Here is a 24,551-nt window from a genome sequence, read left to right as displayed (position 1 = left end):
CACCTCAAACTGCCACGGAGCAAAGTATGGGGCATTTAAATGCTCCCGGTGTTTTAAACTGAGGAAGGGTATGGATAATATTAGTAGTTCTTCCTTCTTTCCTACAGATGCAGCTATTGCCCTCTGTAACGGGCACGAAGATGATTTATCTTCAGAATATCCTGATAAAGTTTTACGTTTCAGGAATGTGCTTAAATCTGAAATCAAGTGCTTTGGCAATGTTTCTTCTCCTTGATAGCTGTACACTAGCTTCCAGTGTTCTCTGTATCCTGTACCGCCTTCTGTTTTTTTTCCTACTCTTCAAGTAACAACCACGAAAAATGAACTTTCTCAAAATTGAAACTTAGGAAAAACTTCTGGAAGGTAGTGTCGAATGGCATGATTCAGCCCAAATTTATCGGACTCAGTAATCTCACTCTTGAACGAGAAAGCACAAGATCTAATGTAAAAGTATCATTCGCTGCCCAGAAGCCAGCTTTCTGTTAAGCAAGGTGGTTTGATTTAAATCAAAATTGAAATTGGGGAATTCTATTTTTAAAAAAATCACTTATTGAAATCACTTTAAATAAAATTACAGAATAATGTACACAAGAAATTTGTAGATATCATAATTGGCAAAATTACACCAGAGAGAAAATCTGTTTGATTGATTGATTCATTTATTTGGTCAATTTATGCACAATAAGACTAATCGGGACTGGACCTACAGTTTAAAGTGGGATCCGAACCACCATGTGCCTCCACCGGGTATCGAACCCGGTACCCCTTGATTATAAGGCGACGACACTACCACTGCGCTATATAATGTAGAACAACCACCAGTAACACAAAGTCCAAAATATTTACGATGGCACTTTTTTACAAAACTTGGTTCGTACTCCTTTACAGGTGTCAGCAGTGGCGGCAATTAGGGGCGGGGCCGAGAGAGTGCAGTTGCCTCCCCCCCCCCCGACTTTTTGAAACTTTTGCACCACGTTAACCTCATGTATCAATGGAAATTAAACTGTCCTTGCCCCCCCCCCCCCACTTTTGCACCTTGGCCCCTTAGTTTTGGAACCCATTCGCCGCCACTCGGTGTGAGTGATACAAATGTTTTCTAGCAAGGAATAAATGTCTGCAATTTCAAATTGATAGAAGTGATGAACATTTTAAGTGCTCCTAGAACAGTTTAGAATCTGAAAGTTGGCAACGGTGACTGCGTGACTCATGTATCTGGAGACGGTACAAAACCGGAATGAGCTTTCGCTGAAGATAAGCGAGCTTCGTCTTGCAAGGCCTTCCAGTTACCCGTGGGCTTTCGATGCTTGACGGGTCAAAACTCAGGTATATAGTTTTACTCGCCCGCCCGACCAGCCAGGCGGGCCTAGTAAGCGATTCTGACCGATATGCAGCCCTCTGATCATGAGAATATCGTAATATTAGAGGTAAGGAGTTACAAAAATATTACCTAAAGACAGTGTAAAAGATCTGCGCTACTCAAAGATCTAAAATAATTGGATAAACAGTGTCATCTCCTCCCAACGTGGATGATAAGATGTCGAGTAGATGAATAGTTTGAGGACATTAAAACCTGCTCATTCCATAAGGATGCAAAATGACATTAAATACAGAGCAGAGCGGAGAGTTCAGCTCTTGTAGCAAATGACAATGGGTGAGATGGCCGTGTACAACGAGAAGCCGACTTAGTACTATCCTTTTTCTGCGGGAGGGACGGAATGATTAACAACATGCACCCACGATGGGCTTGACAGTGTGGAGCTTGTTTCCCGTCATCGAATCATGCCAAATCTCAAACAGGAAAGAACGAGACGCACTCTGAAGGTCTCTGGCCGATGCTAGGTGGATAGCACTTCGCTCTCTGCATGACCAGACTTTGGCAGCAGCCGCTTCGTTGCCTTTAATGGACACACTGACAGAGATGGACGCCCACCGTCGAAAAATTCACTGCACTATCGGGTGTAGGGAAGAGAGTGGTTCCAGACTCTGGAGCACACTGAAGGAATCCGAATAAACGAGGACTCTCTGCAAAGTGTGAAATTCAGCAAAGTACAACACCTTTAGTATTGCACAGAGTTCTGCCATGTGGATGGAACAAGCAGAATGTAAGGCAACGCTGTAACTGTGCGGAGTTGACAACAAGGCACAACCCACTGATTCAACCGATAAGTACCCATCCATATAACAGCCAATAAAATTGGGGTATTGTGATCGAAGCTGTAAAACCCATAGGTGTCTCTGTCTTTAGGAGAGCAGTTAGGGACAGGTTATTGGGAAGAGACTGCAAAAGTGGATGGACGCCAAGCAGATCGATATCAGCACCAAGTTCTGATGATCTCTTAAGCACGATCACAGAGTGACCTTGTGGCACGGGGACGTAGGCGATACACAGAATCCTTCTCTCGCCAGAGACTGTGGTAAGATGGATGGAATGTCATCGAGCGCAGATAGTGACAATGATGAAGAATAAGTAGTCTTTGGAGAGATAACAGGGGGCTCCGATACTTCCATAAACAAGTAGACGATTGGATCGGTAGGAAATGTACCTGATCAGAGACGAATAGCAGCACGACAAACATCGTTGAGGATGCGAAGTTGAGAAGGAAGAGCATAGGATCGCACAACGCATGAACGATCAAGCTTTGACCTAATGAGAGAACAATAAATTCCAAAGAGAACAAATGTGATCTGTGACATAACACACAGAGGATGTTGAAAAGTTGTAGACAAGATTACTTCAGCTAGCAGAGATGAGATTGCAAGGAACCGAAATCCACAGAAGGCTTGCATCACAAGTGTGTGGGATAGGATGAGAAGTTCAAAAACGGTCGGACAAGTGTTAAGCAAGAAGGAGCAGCAGAATGGCAATTCACATCCAGTACTGCCATGATTCTGACCAAAGAGCAACTATCGACGAAATAGCAAGTCATCTGCTCATTAGTCCTCTATGTATGCAAGCCTTCGGTAGATTTCTGTCCCTAATACACCTTCAGACCACAAAAGAGAGGTTACTGATCGCTTTTTTTTCTTATATACAAATAAGGAGTGATAAATGCACACTCCAGTTACATGCACGCACAAAAATCAGAGTAAAAAAATACATCAAATGTGCAGATAATTATTGACCGACACTCGTATATAGAATGACTTCCACAAGCTTGCGTCATTTGGCATTTTGGATTTGAATTGTTCTAACATTGTTGAACATTCCTATAAAGTGTATTTTCTGTAGTAATTAATTCCGGGTCGGAGCAAAATTTTACTGGTCGATGTTCTTCTTTGGTAGAAATGTAGGGTGGCGCGGCCATTTTTACCCTGAAAAAACACCAAGAAAAGAAAACCTGATTTTGAAGGTGAAAGATACACTAAATCAATGACAAATGACCACTCCATGCACATGTCCACGCTGAAAGCAGCGTCGCCACCACAAAGACAATTAGGCTACTGCAAGTGCGCATACTTATTGGCAGGCCTTCGTATGTAGATAGATTTGGGCAAGCTTCCATCATTTGGCATTTTGGATTTCAGTTGTTGAAACATGGAGGAACATAAAAACGTAAAGCTATATGTGGGGTAACGCCCAACACTTCCTTGATCCGTTCGTGAGTGAGGCTGATGTGATCAACATCACGCCCCTGACCGCCTTTACCCCCCCAGGGTTTCCCCCAGGTACCTTTGTCATTCGATGCTGGGTGGAAGCCGGGGCCGGAAATGTTCCCGGATTTGAACCGGCCGGAGATCGAACCCGGGACCTATAGCATGGTAGTCAGACGCGTTACCGACTGAGTCACCGCCGCCACTATGAACATTCCTACTAAAAATATTTCTTTAGTATTTAATTCTGGGTTGAATCCAAATTTTAGATAACTTCACCCTACTGTATCAGCAATGCTTGACAACAATGCTAATTACGCAAGAAAGAACGAAAAGGTTTCCAGGGTGGCGAATATATAGTAGTAAGTAGACGTTCAATTTTTTCCACGAGATATATATTATTATATAATAAATGTAGTTCTCAATAAAAATATTAAATAGTATCTAAAATGTAATGCTATGAGTTCGTGACACATTGCCGGTCTCGGCCTGGCAAATGCCAAAAGGAGTGGTTCTGTAAAGGCAAATATTGCGCTGTCGTGTAGATAGATCATAACAAGGGTGGTATATGAAGAGAGAATGAGGGTGAATTCCCTTCTCTAAATCATGTATCCCTCTTGATGCAAATTTGTGGCTCTTGAGTAGGGTGTTTTGTATAAGTTGTATTGCCTTGTGTGCGTTCCATTGCTTGAAGAGCAATGACTAATCATGGCTAAGAAGCGTATGTGTAGAAAGACGTTGAAAAGAAAAGCCAATACAAATGTGAAATAAATTCAAGAAACCTACTCAAGAGGAACAGATAAATTTGTGCTCTAGGTAAGATAAATTAAATTATAATCAAAATCACTACTAATATTTACATATGGATGGATTGCATGGGAGGAAAAGTAAAGAGGTAAAATGGAGTAGTTGTTAATATCAATGTTATTCCTGTAGCCCTTTTGAAAAGAAGCTCACGGAGGAAGACAAGGAAAGCATAAGGCAAAGTAACAGGCAGATACACTTGGATTAGCTGCGAGCAGACTCAAGAAAGAAGCTAAAGGAATAAGAAGGCATCAGAAAAAAATCCCAAGTAAGGTTTTGCTACTGAGGAAAGCAAGGACCCGAAGCGAAAGGAGAAGCAGATAAAGCTGCACGGAAACAGAAAAGAAGTAAGTGTTATTGCTTGCTAACACTATACACTTAAATTTGTTTGTGAAGTTGTTGCGATTGCTGAGGGATGTTATGGAAGGAGGAGCTCACTCCAAGCTCTTGCGGATTGCGGAAGCCCTCTTTACTTAATTTGGTTTCACACTTTTAGTTCTTGAGTTTTATGCACAGATAAGACAATCGAGTGTGGACCTACAATTTTTGGTGGGATAGGAACCGCTATGAATATCGAACCCGGAACCACTTGATTACTAGATGACGACGTTTCCACTACGTTATCTGGGAAGCTAAACAGGTTCAAGAGGTTTAGTAATTTCGTAAGGAGTTGTCGGTTTCCACTCCCGTCTCTCCGTTTGTCTCAGTAGCTAAGACGACACAAGGAAGGGGAAAGATAGCTCACGGAATTGTCTTCACAGCAAAAGATGAAATTCCTAGTTGCAAATGTCTCCCTCAGTTGACACGACAACTATCAGTGCCTCAGAAATTGCAAATGGAATTTCTTTGGAGGGTCCATCCTGTGGTAAATAGCTGGGATGCGAGTCACATGGCAAACTTGATAGTTTTCATGGACGAACGGAGTGTTTAAATCTCTGGAGAAGTTCTTGGGAACCAAACTACGTATTTGCAAGAATGCAATTGAATATAAAGATATCCTCTTTGAGTGCCTGCATTCTTGTTAGTCGCTATGGGTGAGTGACGGACTTAATCATCAGAGTAATAGCAATTAATACATGTATCAATCAAGGGTCTCCGTGGGAGAATGGCTTCCTGTTCTGGGCATAGGTGTTCTTTGTGAGTGTCCCTTCATCAATTTCATCATACTATCCGTCCCTTCATCAATTTCATCATACTATCCCTCACTCTCATCTTCTGCCAAAAGTGGCAGAAAAGCGAAGTAAAATCAACCAAAACAATGAATCAATCAATAAGTTTGGAATCATACAGAGGCCATTGACCGAGAACGATTCAGAGGTCGACAGTTTTGGAGACGAAACCGTGACTGTACAATCCAGACTAGGAGAGACTTTCTGGTTTTAATTGGAGACTTTGGTATGATATCCAAGATATTTACAAAATCCAAATTTACTTTGCCATGCAACTCTTTGAGACAAAAGAAAGCGGATCTTGTAAGTTGTTTTGTTTATGGTAATTGCTTAGCCACTGTGGCAACTGTGAAACTCTTCAGCATGGTTGCATACATTCAAGATAAAACGTAAGTTTGTTCCGGGGTCCTCAATGCAGAAACAGAGCGAGAAACACATTAACTTTAAGAAGAAAAGTTAATGCCTTCGTGACCTCTATAGGCCTTGACAGCATGTGTGGTGTCGCAATGTATGTGTTGCTTATACTATTTAACTGGAGACTTAAGACGAGACTGCGATTTGCCCTTCGAGAGACCGAGACGAGACGAGAACGACAGAAACTTCCTTAGACACGAGACGAGACGAGACACTGCCAAGCCTCGTCTGGCTACTATCAATATCTCGCCGTGGATAACCGAAGTCCACCAGGAGACCAGAAATAACTTTAGTCTATAAAGCCTCAAGAAGGGGGAGGGTCACTTCTCAAAGAGACTAGGCCAACAATCTCTGCACCAAAAGGTTCTGTGTTCGAGTTTTGGCCTGTGCATAGTTATCTTTTACGAGTGTTTCTTCGTCCATCTATTTTAATCGTCATCGTCACTCATCTTCATTATGACGATTAGAACAAAAGTACAAGAGAAACAAAAACTAATACAAAAGTATTCTCTTGCAAACACGTTTACTGTTCTAAACGATATTCAGTGTTGCTACGTGGGTTGCAAATAAAGTATTAATGACACCGTGCATGTGCTATCAGGTAGTGAGCAATGTCAGTTTGGAGCCATGCTGATGTGTGGAGTGTCACAGGTGCCCACAGGGGGGTATTATGGCGCAGACTACGTCATCGAGATTTTTGGGGAGATTTTCTTTACCTTCAACATCTATATATTTTTCTAAAATATATGTTAAACGTTTACACCTTAAATCCACCATAGTGAATCCATTAGATGAAGAAAATAAAGTATATAGGGGTAGGGGTGCCCACAGGTGGGTTTCTGGACGCATGCTGTGTCCACTGAACTTTGGAGCTTGGGGGGGGGGGATATTTTTATAATTGAAATGTCAATGGTAATTCAAACTTGTGTCCAATGCTACATTGTTCACGTCAATTAACCATTGCTGCTATACATATGTATAGATATCAATTTGTAGACTTCCAAGGGAATTGTAACGGGTAATATGTTTCTTGAAGGGGGGGGGCAATAACCAAATCTTACATATTAGGCCCTAAATTGACACTTGGATTCTTGAGGGGATTGAGAATTAAATGTTGGGGGGGGGGGGGGGACAATACATCCAACGCTTCAATATCAGCGTTAAGTCTTCGATTATGGCGGGTATTTCAGTTATACCCTGGAGCAAGCGAGCGAGAAAAGTCTCTGCGCAAGTAGTGGCCTGAGACGGCTCCACCAATGAACACGTGAGAGTATTGGGATTCCATGGAAGGGGGTGGGGGGAGGGGATCGACTGCAGTTACCAGCCTTCGCTCTGCCCACTCGATTTCCTCCCCTTCTCTGACGCTATGCGCAACCTTGCTCCGGGGATTTCCGGGACAGAGTATAGGAGCAATTGTGCATTAAATTGAGCGGGCATCCAATTCTTTTGTAGTACTCTTGTCTTAGACTGTTGCTGCACCTCTTCGTGTATTTTAGGGTAAGACCCCACGTTATGGGTACAACGTGCTACCCTCCTTCGAGTATGGTACTTAAATGTTATTTACCGCTGCTATAGAGATATCTTAATCTCAGGGAATAGGTTCTTTATTTGAGAATTCCAAATAAGAAAGCGTTTTATAGCCAAAGGGATATAGTTAAATGCGGATCTATATTCTGAAAACTGCACAAAATACAGAGAAAAATATATATGGCGAAGCTTGTATGTACATAAACTATATATATATATATATATATATATATATATATATATATATATATATATATATGTTGATTCAAAAATACATAGGTTATATTCTTCTTATATATATATATGTATCATTGAGAGAAAATCGTCTTCTTCGTCTTCTTCAATATAGATGAATTATTCTTCCAATAAGAAATTCTTGTCTTCTTCGTTCCAATATACAGGGCTATTCTAAATGATCTTCCCGATTTCAAAGTTTAATATCTCATGTTTATTTAGTCACAATGACATGCAAATTATTTGAAATGAAAGAAAAACTCAAAAGGTTTTAGTGTCTGGCAAAGCTGATGTTTAGTTATGCATTCTGCCGCTAGGGCGACAGTAAATCAAGATGGCTGGAAACGATGACAGGAGAGCATTTTGTGTCCTGGAATTTCATGTACAACAGTCAGTTATTTGTGTCCAACGAAGTTTTAGGATTAAGTTTGGGTTAGATCCACCAAGCGGTCACTCAAATCGGAAGTGGTATAGACAATTTAAAGAAAGTTGGTGTATCTGCAAGAGGAAATCAACAGGCCGGCCAAGAGTTAGTGATGAAACAGTTTAACGGGTGCGTGCGACTTTCGTCAGAAGCCCCAAAAATCAACGGTTCGTGCAAGCAGATAATTGAACATTGCCCCCACATTGGCACCGGGATGTCAGGAGGGAACTCAACAGAAGGTTCCCAAATCAATGGATAGGACGAGCTATTCGTTAGGATCAGGTTCTGCTTCCTTGCCCCCCACCCCCTCCCCCGTTTGCCAGATATCACCACGTGCAACTTTTTGTGGGGTTATGTTAAAAACTAAGTGTATGAGCCTCCCCTACCTAACAACTTACCTGAACTTAGAGTACGCATCCAAGAAGCAGTTGCGTCCATTGACTCTGAGATGTTGGGAAGAGTGTGGCAAGAATTTGACTATCGGATTGATGTGTGCCGAATTACAAAAGGCACTCATATTGAGCACATGTGACGTGGAACATAACACGAATGTATGTAAAAAAAAAAAAAAACTTTTTGAGTTTTTCTTTCATTTAAAATAATTTGCATGTCATTGTGACTAAATAAACGTGAGATATTAAACTTTGAAATCGGGAAGATCATTTAGAATAGCCCTGTATATTCCTTTACTCTCTTTCCTGCTCGCTTTTCCCGCTTCTTTGGCATTATACAGCACCACAAGCTATACTTAATAGGAGGATTAGGGGCGTCTAAACTGACAGTAGCGTCACCTCCTATGTAACGACCAAAAGGGGAATAGCCCAGGATCGCTAACAGCAAGCGCTGCCTATGGCCCAGTGCGTCTAAGAAATGAGCGTAGCCGTAAGTGCTTCGGGGCGTCTAATTGGACACAGCGCCACCGAGGGATGGACAACCAAAAAAAATTGACGACTTTCTCCTCGTCAGAGGTATTAAATCAAAATTTTGATCACTGGGATCAAAAAGGATACATTTCTTAATTCGTTTGCTCCTAGTTTCTACAATTAACTCTGCTTCTCTTTATATGGCGCGCTGCCATCTATCGTCGCTCTCGGGAATCATTTCTTCCTTGCATCTCTCATTGTGTCGTCGGAACTGGCACATGACACTGTTGCGCAATTTCTGGTGTGGGGACTGAGAATTATTTGTTTTGGAGGAGGCAATATCCACTCTTCAATATAAACAGTAAATCTAAAATTATCATGGAAATGTTGGTGGGAGGATTGAGTATTAAATTTAAGGGGGGAGATATGAAGCTCTAGATATAGAGTTAAGTCTTGGATTGTCAAGGGAATTATATAGTGGGGGGGGTTCGAATATTATATCACAGACAAACACACGTTTTCGGCGCCGAACGTTCGAAAAGAGTAATATCGCGGGATCCAAAGAAAGTACTGACACCCCATTAAATAAATATTCTTGAAAGCCTACAAAGAAATGCATGTAAAAATTTTCTTGATCGCTTCGCTCGCAATAATATCTTAGGCGAATTTGTGTTTGACGCTTTGCTCGGGTGAATGTGAAGTTTTATACTATCGCTACATTACAAGACACTGACGATATTCTCGATATTGATTAATAACATCACTTCTTATAATATAATGCTTATGTTAGTGTTGGTATACTGCTTAATTTAAACCAGTGGAATCATTTGGACGGTGTACTTATATTAGCAATATTATTGTATTATTGATTTCCTGTAAGCTGTAATAGTTGTACTAAGTGTACTTCACATGTTAACACCTTGCACGTTACCCGATAAAACACAAAAATAAATATTTTCAAATTCACATTTCTAACTTCTTGTCACAGGACAATGTTACGTTAACAAGTGAAATTTGCATTGAAGATAAAATCCAGGTAATTATTGCTATGGATTACCAAAATAATTATATTTACCTCAAACAGAGGGAGCGAGTTCTTTGAAGGAGGAACCGTATTATATACTCGTCCTGAGCTTAGAAATTTCTATCTAAGCCTCGCGACAGGTTAAGTTTGAAGCAAGTTTTATGTATTAATCCACGAGAGAACGGCGCTCCGCTCAGCATCTCCTGTGTCTATCTTGCCTCAACCGTTGAGCTGTTCATGTCACAGGCAGCAGTATTGCAGCGGAACTACATTCTGCGCGCACGTTTGGGTCTACATGTGTGAAATGTTGCTGCAAAGTTAAACAGTCGCGGGGCTGCAGCAAGTTATTTGTTTGCCCAGGTTGAATTTTCTATCTTAAGTTGTGTAACAATTTGTGTTAAATGTTTGGATTTTATAAATCTTATTCTCCAATTCGCAAACACTGTTTAAATGTATATTTATATAATTTTATTTGTTACATTTAAACAATCAATGTGCTAGCTTTCCGTTATTTCGAAAAGTGAACCAATAATAAAATATGGACAGTTCAACATGTTATTGCATTCAAATAAACATCAACTTTTATGTATTCATCCAAAATATTGTGGGGAATTTTGATGAATGAATTAGGGTGGGGGGGGGGTATTGCATTCTTGATCTTGGGGTGATGGACATCCCTGTTTAGAGAGGAGTGACAGATAAATTATAGTGTTCAGTAAAACTAAAAAAATAGTTACTATCAGTAGACACGCTGTCGTAAATAAATACTTTATACAGATGATTATAACATAGTTTGAGAGGACGAATGACATGCTTCGGGGCCCGGTGGGACGCATTATGTGATTTGAGGGGGCACATGAAAAGATTTGGGGGGGGGGATTGCGCTATTGGCCTTGGGGGGATGGGCACCCCTGTGGAGTGTCAAAAGTGTTCGGTGCAGCGCGTGCTGTTGTGTATGTAGGTGGTTGAAATGAATACCACTTTTGGCACACCACACATCGACAGGAGCCAAAACTGACATTACTCACTGCCTGATAGCACATGTACGGTGTTATCACCTTTTCCTGACAGTGTTGCCACTACTTTATTTACAACCCACGTGTTTTGTAGCGTTCCGTGAATGAAATAGTCCAATTGACACATTTATGGATTTCTAGAACTGTTGTCATTGTAAGTTAAAAGTTACATAAGGCGAATAAAAAAGTCTTGAGTTCGATGTCGGAAAACTAGCAATAAACTTTGAACTAACTCAATTAAGAGTTATGTGTGTAGTGACTTGTCCCAGAGGGATTGTTGGGGGTTATAACCCCCCATTTGGCCCAGTATTCCTAGAAAGAAAGAACGTCAAAGGTAGGGAAAGATGGCGAAATGAGGAATGACTACCAGAAAAAGTGTACAAACCACTCCCTTTCGAAAATCCTAGGCACGCCACTGTATGTGTGGTCGTTTCTGGATGCTATATTTAACTAAATAGATAGGAAAAGTTCCCCTTGCATTTTGTGTCTCACACATTCTCGAGCTGGGCCATTTTGGAGGTGATGTGATCAGCACCACGCTCCTGCCGCTTTTACCCCTCAGGGTTGCCTTCCTCGGTACCCATCGACTTCAGACTGGGTGAGCCCCGAAGCCGCTTCATGCAAGTGGAAAGTCGGAAAAAATCCTTAGATCACCCACTACAGGAATCGAACCCGGGTCTCCCGCGTGGCAGTCAGACCCCCATCCGACTACACCACAGACTAGATATTTGACTTCATATCAATCGTAATGAACGAAACTATCAATAGATCGTGTGTGACTTACTTATAAGTGAGACAAATTATCAAAGACGGCTATTCGTAACTGTACCTTACACTTCCAAGTTCGTCCACCCGATGGTGTAATGGTAGCGTCAAGGGTTTCCGGGTTCGATACTCGGTGGAAGCACATGGTGGTTCGGATCCCACTTTAGACTGTAGGTCCATTCCCGATTAGCTTCTCTGGGCACGCATTGGACTTAACAGACTCGACGAATCAATTAAGTTTGAGTATCAAGTTTCCTTTACCAGGGAACGGATTTACACGTAAATTAACACTTTTTTGGTACATATGAACCCGTTCTCTCCGTATTACTTACTGATTGGGATTCTCTCCTCTGTTCACAGTTGATTATATTTTGAGCTAAAGCAAACACAAATGGAATCCTCGTCGTTCTTTTTGAAAACGTCTCCAGGTCATCGTCGAGGTCTCAATGACGGAAATTACACGAGACAGACAACAGTTGGCGGAACCCCACGTAAGTAAACTTTTAATATATTTTCTCAGAAAACATTGGCAATTACTATATGGGCCAGTGTTTCTCAGCCGCAAGAGGTGCGTCTGAAACAGACTTTTCCAGACAACTCCATTAATATGAAAGAAATTATATAATTACCACTTTCCGACTTTAATAATAAATAGTCAGCTATTTTTCAATTACCATTAATTGAAATTTTTCGGTGTTCAAAATTAAAGTTCTAATTAGCAATTGCCATATTCATTTAATGTTGTTCTTCTGAAGTATCCACAAGATATTGTTAGAGCCAGTGGTGAACTACTAACATAAACCTGATTTTATTTGTTCATATATCGAATTATTACACTATATGATTGTAGCATAATTTATTGGGGGCTCAGGAACCACAGCTGTAGGGAAATTCTTTTCATTCCAGTGACGTCAGTGCGGGTGAAAATTCCGTATCACCGGATACTCCACGGCCAGAATGCGCTCCACCCACCTAGCCAAAGGAACATTGTAACCCCGCAGCTGGAGGGCCAATCGGTGGTAAGTACTTTCTGCACTTGTTTGCCAACTATAGAGAATCTCACTCATCGCACGCAAATCAGACACCTTCTCGGGCAAGCCCTTCTTCTTCCGACAATGCTTTCGTTGTTAGGTTAAGCTTGTTGTGTTCCCTTAGAATAAATAATACAAGCAGTGTATTTATGCTAAGAGAACTGAACGTAGTAAGCCTAACCTAACAACGAAGGCATTCCGCCATTGCGTCAGAACACGTAAGTGTCTGGTTTGTGTGCTATGAGTGAGACCACTGCCTAAATTTGAACGTATCAGTGTTGCCACAAACAAGACAACACAATTTCATTTCTTTTCCTAGTTACCAAGTTTCACTTCTTAATAAACATTTTCCTTTGGTATCAGAAGAGTTCATATCGCGTTTATAAATTTCATTTATTACCAGTTGTAATTTTCACAGATCAAAGCCATTAGTTGCTCTCAACGGAAACTTACATGATGAGCAAGCATCGATTGTTTGCAAGTCAAGATTGATCTTCAGTTTTGGGAGAATAAATTAGGCGACAAATCTCGCCTCACTAACGGGACTGGACCAGCAGTTTAAAATATAATAAGTACCGTGCATTCTGCAATGTGCCTCCACAGGGGATCAAACCCAGAACCTTTTTATTACAAGAGAAAAGAGTTATTACTGCATCATTGGATGCGCCGAAAACAAGCAGAACGTCACAAAAAGTTATTGGTGATCATGTTTTCTACGTCCTATAATAGTTTATCGGTGTTGTTTAGCGACATCCTATACACACGCCTCCCGTTATATGTGTGCGCGAAAGCACGCACGCACACATTCATATATAGGGTAATTCCGGGAGAGATGGACCAGAGCGTGAGATGGACGAGGTCGTTATTTCTGAAACTAACTGCTAGAATGCACCGGTGGCGATGTTGACTGATGTGGCGGAGATTATTGACCCACTTTATTGTTTTTGAGTTCATTGAGCAACTGTCTTAGCCGATGTACCGTCTAAATTGAAATCAGGTGGATCAAAGTTTTTCACTATATACATGGAATGGTATTTTGCACGTTATCTGATATTATTTTTGAACCAGCGTCTCATACAAAGTGAAAATGATATCAGTCAATCGTTGTCCTGTGTCGTAGCTGTGCCATCATGGCTGCCTGATCCATCTCTCTCGGACATTCGACAGAGTTGGACCACGTCGCCACGGGAGAGATGGGCCATTTGGTATATGTGTAAGTAGTCAGTTTCCTTCAAATTATTGAATTGTGTATTTTTATGAATGGTACTTGAAAATCCAATCCATCTAAAGTGTTTTCTTTGACGAGACTACTGAAATATGCTTATGTTAAGATGCCCGTGTATGTACGCGTGGTTGTGTATTTGTCTGTCTGTCCGTCCGTCAATCAATCAATTAAGTCTGTCTGTCATAGGCGTGGGGTAGTAAGAGGGTGCAGTTGGAGCAATACTCTCAGTTAGAAATTTAGTGTAATGGAATCTTATCGCCGTTGTTAAACAATATTATGCTCTTTATAAAAATAACTATGTTCGAGTCGACGAGAGTTTCGAGCAACTACGGGGGGAGGAAGTTGCAAAACGAATAATCCAACTTCATCTTCTCTAGTTCATGCCCTCACACACTTTATTCGTTCGTTGTGTTACCTTTGTGTGTCTACAGAATAAATAGCCCCCACATTGAAAATCAGTAGCTGCGATTGGGTGGCAAAAGTGGGGAAGGGGAGCAAGGACAGTTTACTTTTTTGTAGACACGGCTTAGCATTAAGAGGCCATAATGGGGGGGGGGGGGGCACAGATCATTGACACCACGGAAATTTAAATTCTTCTAATACAGTGATTTTCGGCGGATCTGAAAACACACTATGCACACACTCCCGTTTCATACCCATCAATGGAATAAAACAGTGAGATGAAATAAGGGTTTACTTAAGCCCCTATCACACGGAACTGGATTTCTAGTTGGAATGCTCTAGTTGACGCTGGACTGGCTACCCATTTGCTAGTTTTCGCCTCACACGGTACTTGTTATACCGTACTTGTAGATAGTCTTTCGTTCCCATAATGGCGGCCGAGCGAGATGTAAACAACGTATCACTTCACACTTTTAAAATACGATAACTATACAACCGAAAGGAATATCGCTTCGTATTAAATGGTTTTAGGTAGAGAAGAACGGCGCTGATAAAGTACATACTTTACAAGGTTTACTATACACGTATGGAAGAATATTTTAGCTTTTTCAATTGTAAACATGCCTTTCGTGTTGTATGCACTCGGAAACCACAGACAAAAAAGGCTTCTTTGCAAACTCACAGATTATCTTCACATGGCCAAACTTTGCTCTGATTGGCTGTTCCACAGAATCTAGTCGAAGAAGTTAGTAGCAATTAGAACATGTCCTATTCCTCAAAACCAGTCAAGCAGTCAGCCAGGCGGCCATGATTACTACCCAGAAAGTCAGTTCATCGCCAACTAGGGCATTCCAACTAGAAATCCAGTTCCGTGTGATAGGGGCTTTACTCAGTTTGAACTTTCTTCAATGCTTTAGCCCCCTTAATCAGAGGGTCTGTGTGTGTGTACTGTTTTTATGAATATAGTATGTACGGCATTTAATTGTCACGAGTGGGACACGCGGACTACTTTTTTATATTAAACTGACAGTTAAGCAACATTTTCCTTACAGTTTGTGTGCAATGAAATATGAAACTTAAAACTTTCGATGAATCGTAACGACTCTTAAAATACTTTCCCAGATTCATAGCTGAACGTGAACAATTTCGTGTCACGGGTGGGGCAGACCAAGCAATGCCTCTTTACTTAATAACAAACTTTCTTAATTTTCGTGAATTGTCAAATGAAAAATAGATTATTTAAGACAAGGTGAGAAGATGACCTTCGAATATTCTATTGGAGTTGAGGGGAAGATATGACAGTTAAAGGAGAGACAATAGAAAACAAAAGTTAAAATTAACGAACAATGTGAAATACCTTTTAACCTAATTATCTATAATACTTGAAACTTTTATGCAAATGAAGATTCTAGATTGTTCACTCACAAGATAGGATAAAGTTACAGCATTGCATTTAATTTGAACAATTGAGATTCAGTGGCGCTTTGACATGGAATGCACGATATATTTATTTATTTATTTATTATTTATATATATATACACATTATACAGGGTGTCGCAAAACTCTTTCAACAACGCTTGGGTGCTGGTAGATATCATAAAAACAAGTAACTTTTCCCTATAAAGTTTACCACGAAAGCGCTTAGTTTCTGCGCTATAAGCGCTTAAAATCTATCCTGTACGTATGCAACCCAACACAGCAAACGCTTGCTCTGACATAACTACCAGGGGCGCGTGGCAGGGTTGCCACTAGCGTTCCTCGCTAAGGGAGACTACTTGAAAACAACAACTTGGGAGTCTTGCCTGAGCAAAATCCAAAACTTTAATGATACTTGAGATGTTGTAAGAAGCATTGACAGTATTTAAAAACTGACCAAGAAAAGTAATGGGCAGACTGAAATTCAAGATTACTCATTCTAAAATATTTGCATGACTAATTGATTGATTTGGTTTATTTTAATTCGCTTTTCTGCCACCTTTGACTAATTGCGATGATGAAGATGATATGATGAAATAACAAATTACACCAATGTCTAGACCAGGATTGAAACCCGGGACACCTGGCGCCGTAGCGAGCTGAGCTAACCACGTTAGCACTGATTGTTTCGTGTATCATGCAATATCAACAATTGCAAGGGACACGTAAGGTAGGGGAAATCCACGAACGAACAAATGTAAACATGATGTGTTTGCTGCCTCGTTTCGAACACGCAGACTGTAATGTTATTACAATTTATTTGAAAATTATTCCTATCTGTGCTAGCGTTATTGCTAATCGTGTTCGTCTCATAAGGAAGTAATTTCAAGGCTCTTTTAATTTAATGATTGATTGATTGATTTGCTTTATTTTACTTTGCTTTTCTGCCACTTTTGGCTAATTTGCGAAGATGGGGATGAGTGATGATATGATGAAATTGATAAATGGATACTCACAAACATTCATACCCAAGCCGGGATTCGAATCCATGACCCCTGGCAACGTAGCGCGTTCTTATAACCACTCCGCCACAGGGGTCCGTCTTTCAATTTAATGAAAAGCGTCGTTTTAAATTCACACATTAAAAGTAGTGCTTATTAAAGACCAAAGCCAAGAAATGCATACTTATACCAAGCGCCGAACTGTAAAGGGCATTCGTATTGCACATTTGCGTATTATTTACATTTTTTCGTTCGTGGATTTCCCCTACCTTACGTGTCCCTTGCAGTTGTTGATATTGCATGATTCACGAAACGCTCCGTGGTGACGTGGATAGCACAGCTCGCTACGGCGCCAGGTGTCGTCGGGTTTAAATCCTGGTTTAGACATTGGTATCATTTGTTATTTCCTCATATCACCTTCATCTTCGCGATTAGCCAAAGGTGGCAGAAAAGCGAATTAAAATAAACCAAATCAATCAATCAATCATGGAGATATTTCAGAATGAGTAATCTTGAATTTCAGTGTGCCAATTATTTTTCTTGGTCAGTTTATAAATACTGTCAATGCTTCTTACAAAATCTCAAGTATCATTAATATTTTGGATTTTGCTCAGGCAAGACTCTCAAGTTGTTGTTTTCAAGTCGTCTCTCTTAACGAGGAATGCTAGTGGCAACCCTGCCACGCGCTCCTGGTAGTTATGTCAGAGCAAGCGTTTGCTGTGTTGGGTTGCATAGGTACAGGATATATATATATATATATATATATATATATATGCTATCTGTGAAGCCCAGACTCAGTGAACAGAATACAGAAAAAATATCTATCAGAAAATGTGCATAAAATTGTTCATTTCAATAAGAAGATGAACCTGATTTCTTAGAGGAGTTGGAAACATTACCAGCTTTCTTTGAATTCGCGAGACGGTTGGCGCAGCGCCGGAGGGCAAGGCAATTCCATTGGGGTGACGGGCAAGCTTGACAGCGTTCCGATCAATGGTGCAAACCAATTTTTCCCAGCATGTAATTTCCCCAGGATCGGGGAATTGTGGAGCCAACTGTTACAGGAGAGAGAACAGGGTTTCATATTGCAGGAGAAAACCCACTGAACTTCCTCAACAGTCTGGGTCAATGTTGCAAACCAAATTTTCCCAGCATGTAATTTTCTCAGGAATTGGGAATTTTGAAGCCAAATTATCGCAGGCAAGGGGAAAGTTTGTCATGTGGCAGGGACAAGAACATCATTGACCGCTTGCAGAGGAGTTGAAAAGGAGGTGGTTGACCTTCAAACAACTAGAGATACAGTGGGGAGTAGAAAATTGTTGGCTGAGCTTGAATGGTTTATGAGTGCATTTAAAAATTACTGAAATGACAAGGACCAGTTCTAGTCTAGATCGCGTCCAGTGGTCTTGGTGCGTGGAATTTATTTAGAGGCAGCGTGTGAATACAGTAGTGAGTGGATTGTATTTTTGTGAATGATATGTTTTGTGCTGTGTTGTGTTGTGTAGTGAACTGAAATGAGGGACATAATTAACAAGCTGTCTATTACGAATGACGATAAGCTCCAAATCGTTGTGGATTTTTCTTGTATGTCCACTTTATGAACAGATACGCTAATGGGGGTCGGACCTACAGTTAAAGTGGTATCTAAACCACCATGTATCGAACCCGGGACCCCTTAGTTTCAAGGCAACAACGTTGTCACTGCGCCAACAAGGAGTACCCGAACTTAAAATCGTGAAAATAGGTAGGTTTAAAATTTATTTTCATTCTCGTATATAGGCCTACATAATATTTCACAATATGGGCCTGTTATTTATGCAAACAGGAATGAAATTCTTTCCTTACTGACAGTGTACATTTCCATATTTTATTTATGAGGTATATATTTGTAATCACAAAGTCACATCACTTCAACCCGCCACCCCAAATGAGTTAATATAACAAAAACACCCCCACCAGCAAATTTTTGTCCATTCGAACACTATGATATGGTGCGATAGCACAGGTTCTTAACCCAGTATACACGGTATATACATACATATACGAACATATGTATATATTATACATAAATGTGTGTGTAAGAGAACGTCCAAAATAGTATATGGCTGCCGTACACCTGACACATTATAACGAATTACATATTAGATTAGACATTGTCTCCCTTGCAAAGAGAAGAACGATACATCAGCTCCTTTTTCTTTTCATTCTTCTTAACGACAAGTTGGATTCTTCCTCTCTGCTTTCAAAAATAGCTTTTTATGTACCCCATTTAAAATTGCGATCAAGAAATCAACTCTTTGCAAATTTCCCGCACCCGTACAAAATCCGCAGAATTAGCTCCCCTGCGACGAATATGTAGCTTGTATAATGACTGGTTAGAGAAGGGTATACGCCTGAACTATTTTCAAAATTTCCTCACTTCAAATGCAATTTAATGGACAACATTCTTCCTTAATATCTTGTTATTTTTTATTTTTTCTTCTTTACTTTCTTTACATTTATGTATACATATACTGTACGTACATCTACATAGGTTTATGAATGTAATTGTGTAAAATTTGATTCATGTTTGATACAAGATAATGTATAAGGATGAAATGTGTAACTTTTATATGTACTTTTCAGGGACGTAGCTAGGTTGATCAGTTTGGGGGGCCCAAACGTAAGATTTTTTCTAACAAACTATTTATACACTATATAGGCCTATACTGTATACATACATTATATATGTATGTGTGATCAACCTAGCTACGTCCCTGAAAAGTACATATAAAACTTACACATTTCATCCTTATACATTATCTTGTATCAAACATGAATCAAATTTTACACAATTAGCCTTACTGAGTTTAAAGTGAAATTAAACACCAACTCAATCAATGAATAAATTGGAAAGGAACATCATTTTCTTCTGTAGCCCCCAACTCTACGGATATACTCTCGCGAAATCCACAGCCATTATTCGGGAAACTAAATGCAGAATGATCTCATTAGCTTAATGGCTGATACACCAAGAACAATGTCATTAGTCTTTAGATTTGTAAATTTGCTGGGAAAAAATTGAGAAATAGATAAAACCCTTATCCGTGGTTTTAGATATAAATTGCTGGAACCAGGTTTACAAGTATTGCCAACAGTGCAAATATGAAATGTGTGCGTAATGAGTTCAAGCTAGGCATCTCATGTATACAGTTCATACCGGAATCGAATCCGGTATCCCTTAGTTCAAGACGACAGCGTTAAGCACGATTCTAGAGGGAGGACCCGAATCTTCTATGGCAAGATCTAATTTCTTAAAATCAATCTTATTTGTGTGTGGAAAACTGAATATATGATGGCACTGAAAAAAACAAAGTTCCCACACGCTCAAATGATTACGCTCTCGTCTTCGGTTCGGCAGGTTCAAGAACCTGCCCGGGTTCGATTCCCGATGAAGGCACATAGTTGTTCGGATCTCACTTTAAACTGTAGGTCCACTCCCGATTAGCCTTACTGTGTATAAAGTGGACTTAAAACACCAGTTCAATTAATCAATGAATCGAAAGGTTCAAGGTTCGATCCCTGGTGGTCAGGCCGGTAGCCAGAATTTGATTTCGGAAGGTGCATATCCCTTATCGGCAGCCGCCATCTAAGACAAAAAAGTTGGGGGGAGGAGTAAATGCGCTGAAGATGAATTTCTTGGTATATTGCAACTTACCATATACAAGATGTTTAATCCTGTTAATGAAGTAAATTTAATTACTACTACACATTATTAAAATTTGTAGGATTTCGGGAAAGGGCTGCAGCCCCCGAGACCCTTCCCTGGCTATGTGCCTGCTTGTACTAGTTCCAAAATTTCTGCGCTGTTCCAACATCGTGAGGACAATTTGGGAAGTACTTGAAAGCGATATGGAAGCAAATTCTGCTCTCGAAACTATGGGACTCGATGTGATGACCACGTGCAACCGAAAGAAAGAACTCTTCACAGGCCTTGTCCCTCAATATTAATTTTACAGACTAATTGCAAGTTTTTCTCGGCCTCCTCGATGACGCAGTGGTAGCGTCGCCGCCTTGTAATCAAGGTGTCCGGGTTCGAAACCAGGTGGAGGCATATAGTGGGTCGGGTCCCCGATTAGCCTTACTGTGCATACAGTGGACTTAAAACACGAACTCGATAATTGGAAGGTTTTAGAACTAAACATGGCTTCTTATGCATCGTACAACTTTGCTTCTTTTCACCCTACTTTTACAGTTTTTCATCCTAAGAATTCCACTGACGTGAGTATAACACGCTACGAAACCAGAGGTCCAAGGTTCGGACATTGGACAGGTATGGTCGTATCATGTCTGTCCCATTGCCATTCCTTCGGCACATCATTCATCATCATCGTCGCATTTAAGCCAAGAGGTAGAAAAGTGGCGTAATATAGAAATATATAAATTATTGCTTTGGTTTATTTTACTTCGCATTTCTGACACTTTTTGGCTAATCGTGAAGATGAAGATGAAAATGAGTGATGTGAATTTGATGAGAGGACCATCATAAAGAACACAAACGCCCAGTCCGGGATTCGAACCAGGACTCCTGGCATCGTAATCCACCTTGTTAACCACTACACAACAAATAGAAACAGAAAATGCTTCATAAGTTATTTGCTTCTCCATAACTCATGATTATACCGTGCGTCCATTTCGATCTGCAGCCGAGAGATCGGGAGAAGCGTGGCGGGCTGCACTGACGGAGATGCCGACATTTGCGGCCTGAAATGCCCGCTTATTTTTATGGACATATGCAGACATTTATATAAATATTGCAAAACGAGCACTAACCTGTGTTATAAGAGTATGGTTTTAATTTTAGTAGCTTAGTGACTGTATGTGCCGATGATTTTGACACGCCCACCTCTTGTGAAACACGGCGTAGAGGTTTGTTTGGAGAACGTTCTAACGCTGCACCAATATCATCGAGTTTTGCTTCGGTTAGAATCCGTCGTTTTTGCTTAGGTGTTTTAAAATTTAACGATACAGTTTCTCGTAATTTAAGGACAAGATGTCTAACCGTATCTCTGTGTGGAGTTGAAACGCATGGGAATTTCTGTACAAATTACCTACACACGTCTCGACACGAGTTTGTTTTCACGTAGGTACGTGTCATACATAAAAAAATCTTTGTTCTAACGTGAATCTTGCGGCTGGCATTCCAATCGTCTCACTGACACGTCACACATACACACTACAATAACACAAACAAGTAACTGCAAGTAACCAAGAATAACACTCTTGCGCACAGTACGAAATTAACACGCTCTTGGTTTACATTGCTCGCCACTATATTTACAACTCTGTCTTCATCTAGTCGCGAAGGAACAAAAAACTCGAGCTCGGATATTTCGGATTGCAAGGAAGCTCACGAAAAACCATTCACTTTTATCGGTTTCGTCTGCAGTGTAATCCTGATACAATGTTGCACATTCGAAACCTCCAAACGATTCCCATGGCCACAAAACTCTTTCAAGGATATAAACTTAAGCAGGACGTTACTGGTCAAAACTATGATTAAAATGCTTTATTATCTGTGGCTCTTAACATCGTTTCTATAGCGTATGTATTTGTGTATATAAGAGCAGAACTTGGATGAATTACAGAAGAACTTTTGCGTGTTATAACACAGGTTAGTGATCGTTTTGCAATATTTATATAAATGTCTGCATATGTCTATAAAAATAAGCGGGCATAACAGGCCGCAAATGTCGGCATCTCCGTCAGCGCCGCCCGCCACGCTTCTCCCGATCTCTCGGCTGCAGATCGAAATGAACGCACGGTATTATAAGTATTATTCGCTGCATGACTAGGAATTAATTATATTTGTATGTCTAGCCAACCTTGCCACCTAAGCAGCAACAGCTTCCGCATTTGCAGGTGACGGCTAAATGAAGAAAAATCACAGAAAGTCAGAAAGATATACAAATTTTGTAACATAATACTTATAGAGCATGCAGATGGCTGTAATACAGACAATTGCTACATACCTAGTTTCCTTCCTTAATTGGAACGTGGTTTATTCTTCATTATGCATGATATCAAACACCCTGGGAGTCGAACACAGGATCTTGTGTGATAGTCAGACTCTCTTTTAGAATGCCAATATGTTGGATATTTGGTCGATCAGTCGATTCTGATCCATTGTTTCCAGACGAAGACAATCTGGCAGCTTCTCATTCGACATTTTACTCGGGATGTAGGAAAACGAGATCGCAAACTCTTCGTGATGCTATCTTCTCGCGTTTACAGAAGTCTACCACAGATCGGGCAACAAAACAATTCCTACTTCAAACTGACAGATATCAACTGTCCACCAAATCAACAGATGAACCGACCGCTTCGATGTTTCTCCGAATTTTCATAAAGTGGCTTTTCCCCTCCTTTGCAGGGCAGGTCATTAGCAGGAGGGTTGACTCAAGACTAGTAGTCTTGGGGTTGACTGCATGTGAGAAGAGGGCCTCCCCGATGGCGCAGTGGTAGCGTCGTCGCCTTGTAGTCAAGGGGTCCCGGGTTCGATACCCGGTGGAGGCACATTGCACAGTGGTTCGGATCCCACTTTAAACCGTAGGTCCAGTCCCGATTAGCCTTACTGTGCATAAAGTGGACTTAAAACACCAACTCAAACCAAACCAAGCATGTGAGAAGAACCGCTATGTCATTCATTCCCACGCCGAAAAAGGGACAAGCAATAGAATTCTGTTCTTGGACGTTGAAGCGCATGGGGATATCTTTTCTGAACCATAAAATAATTAACCCAGAAAGTTCTAGCCACCCGTAGCTAAATTTTCCTGTTTGCCAGTGCAGGGCCAGATGAAGAGAAATTGCGGGTATTGGGGGAATCCTGGATCTGGTGTGCAGCAGGGAGGAAAAGTGCATTTTCAATAGGTCTCAGACTTCCCTGACCGGGGCGGACTACAAAACCATTAACTGCATTCCCTCCCAATACATCTGTTTGTGTTCAACAAGCAAGAAACAGGGAAATAGGAAAGAAATGCCTTGCTTGGGTTCGTGCTACTGAAAATTGAAGAAATGTTAAAAACTGCAAGCAAAATTTACTGAAGAATTATTTTGCAATATTTGTCATCAAAGTTAAATTTTCAGCAAATGCAGAACAGTTTCCCGGGGCCACGTGGACATTTGCCGGGGCCAGTGCCCCCGCGTGCCCCCCCCTAACTACGTCCCTGGTACTTTTCTATGTTTGAAAATGTGTAATTTGTTTATGTATATATTAAACACCAAATGCAAATAATTTATTGTACGCGTACACTGTAAAAGGGCAGTTGCCTGTTGTGCGCAGCATAAATAAATAAATGTATAAATAAATAAATAAATAACTCCCACTACTTTTAATTTTCATTACGACAGGCTCAGGTGTGCGATTATCTTACAAAGGTGAGTGAGTTCCTGGATGGGCTAGAACACGATCTGCTGCTCATTAACCGCAACAAGCAACTGACAAGCCAAAACAAAGTATTAATCGTTAGACACGCATTCCGTCTCTACGGAGCAGTTCAGACCAACTTGATCAACGCTGTCAGCAGTTCGAGGGCAACGCTTCAGACGATTGAACAATGTACACGATTGTATCTCTTGAGGATGATCGAAAGCATAGAAGAACAA

At 40.7% G+C, this 24,551-nt stretch overlaps 1 protein-coding gene across 1 annotated transcript; it reads left to right on the top strand.

The window, feature by feature from the left end:
• Positions 1 to 4,630: 4,630 nt before the first annotated feature.
• LOC146005416 (uncharacterized) lies at positions 4,631 to 24,531 on the top strand. The gene is made up of 5 exons (XM_083144657.1): positions 4,631 to 4,742; positions 12,192 to 12,322; positions 12,738 to 12,850; positions 24,297 to 24,471; positions 24,527 to 24,531. Exons 2-5 carry the CDS (start codon positions 12,223 to 12,225, stop codon positions 24,529 to 24,531), a joined length of 393 nt encoding a protein of 130 aa, XP_083000783.1. The 5' UTR covers positions 4,631 to 4,742; positions 12,192 to 12,222.
• The last annotated feature ends 20 nt before the right edge of the window (positions 24,532 to 24,551 follow it).

This window comes from Lepisma saccharinum, chromosome 23 (assembly GCF_977018435.1).
Source record: "Lepisma saccharinum chromosome 23, izLepSacc3.1, whole genome shotgun sequence".
NCBI lineage: Eukaryota > Metazoa > Arthropoda > Insecta > Zygentoma > Lepismatidae > Lepisma > Lepisma saccharinum.
This window is presented reverse-complemented; position numbering and strand designations above follow the sequence as displayed.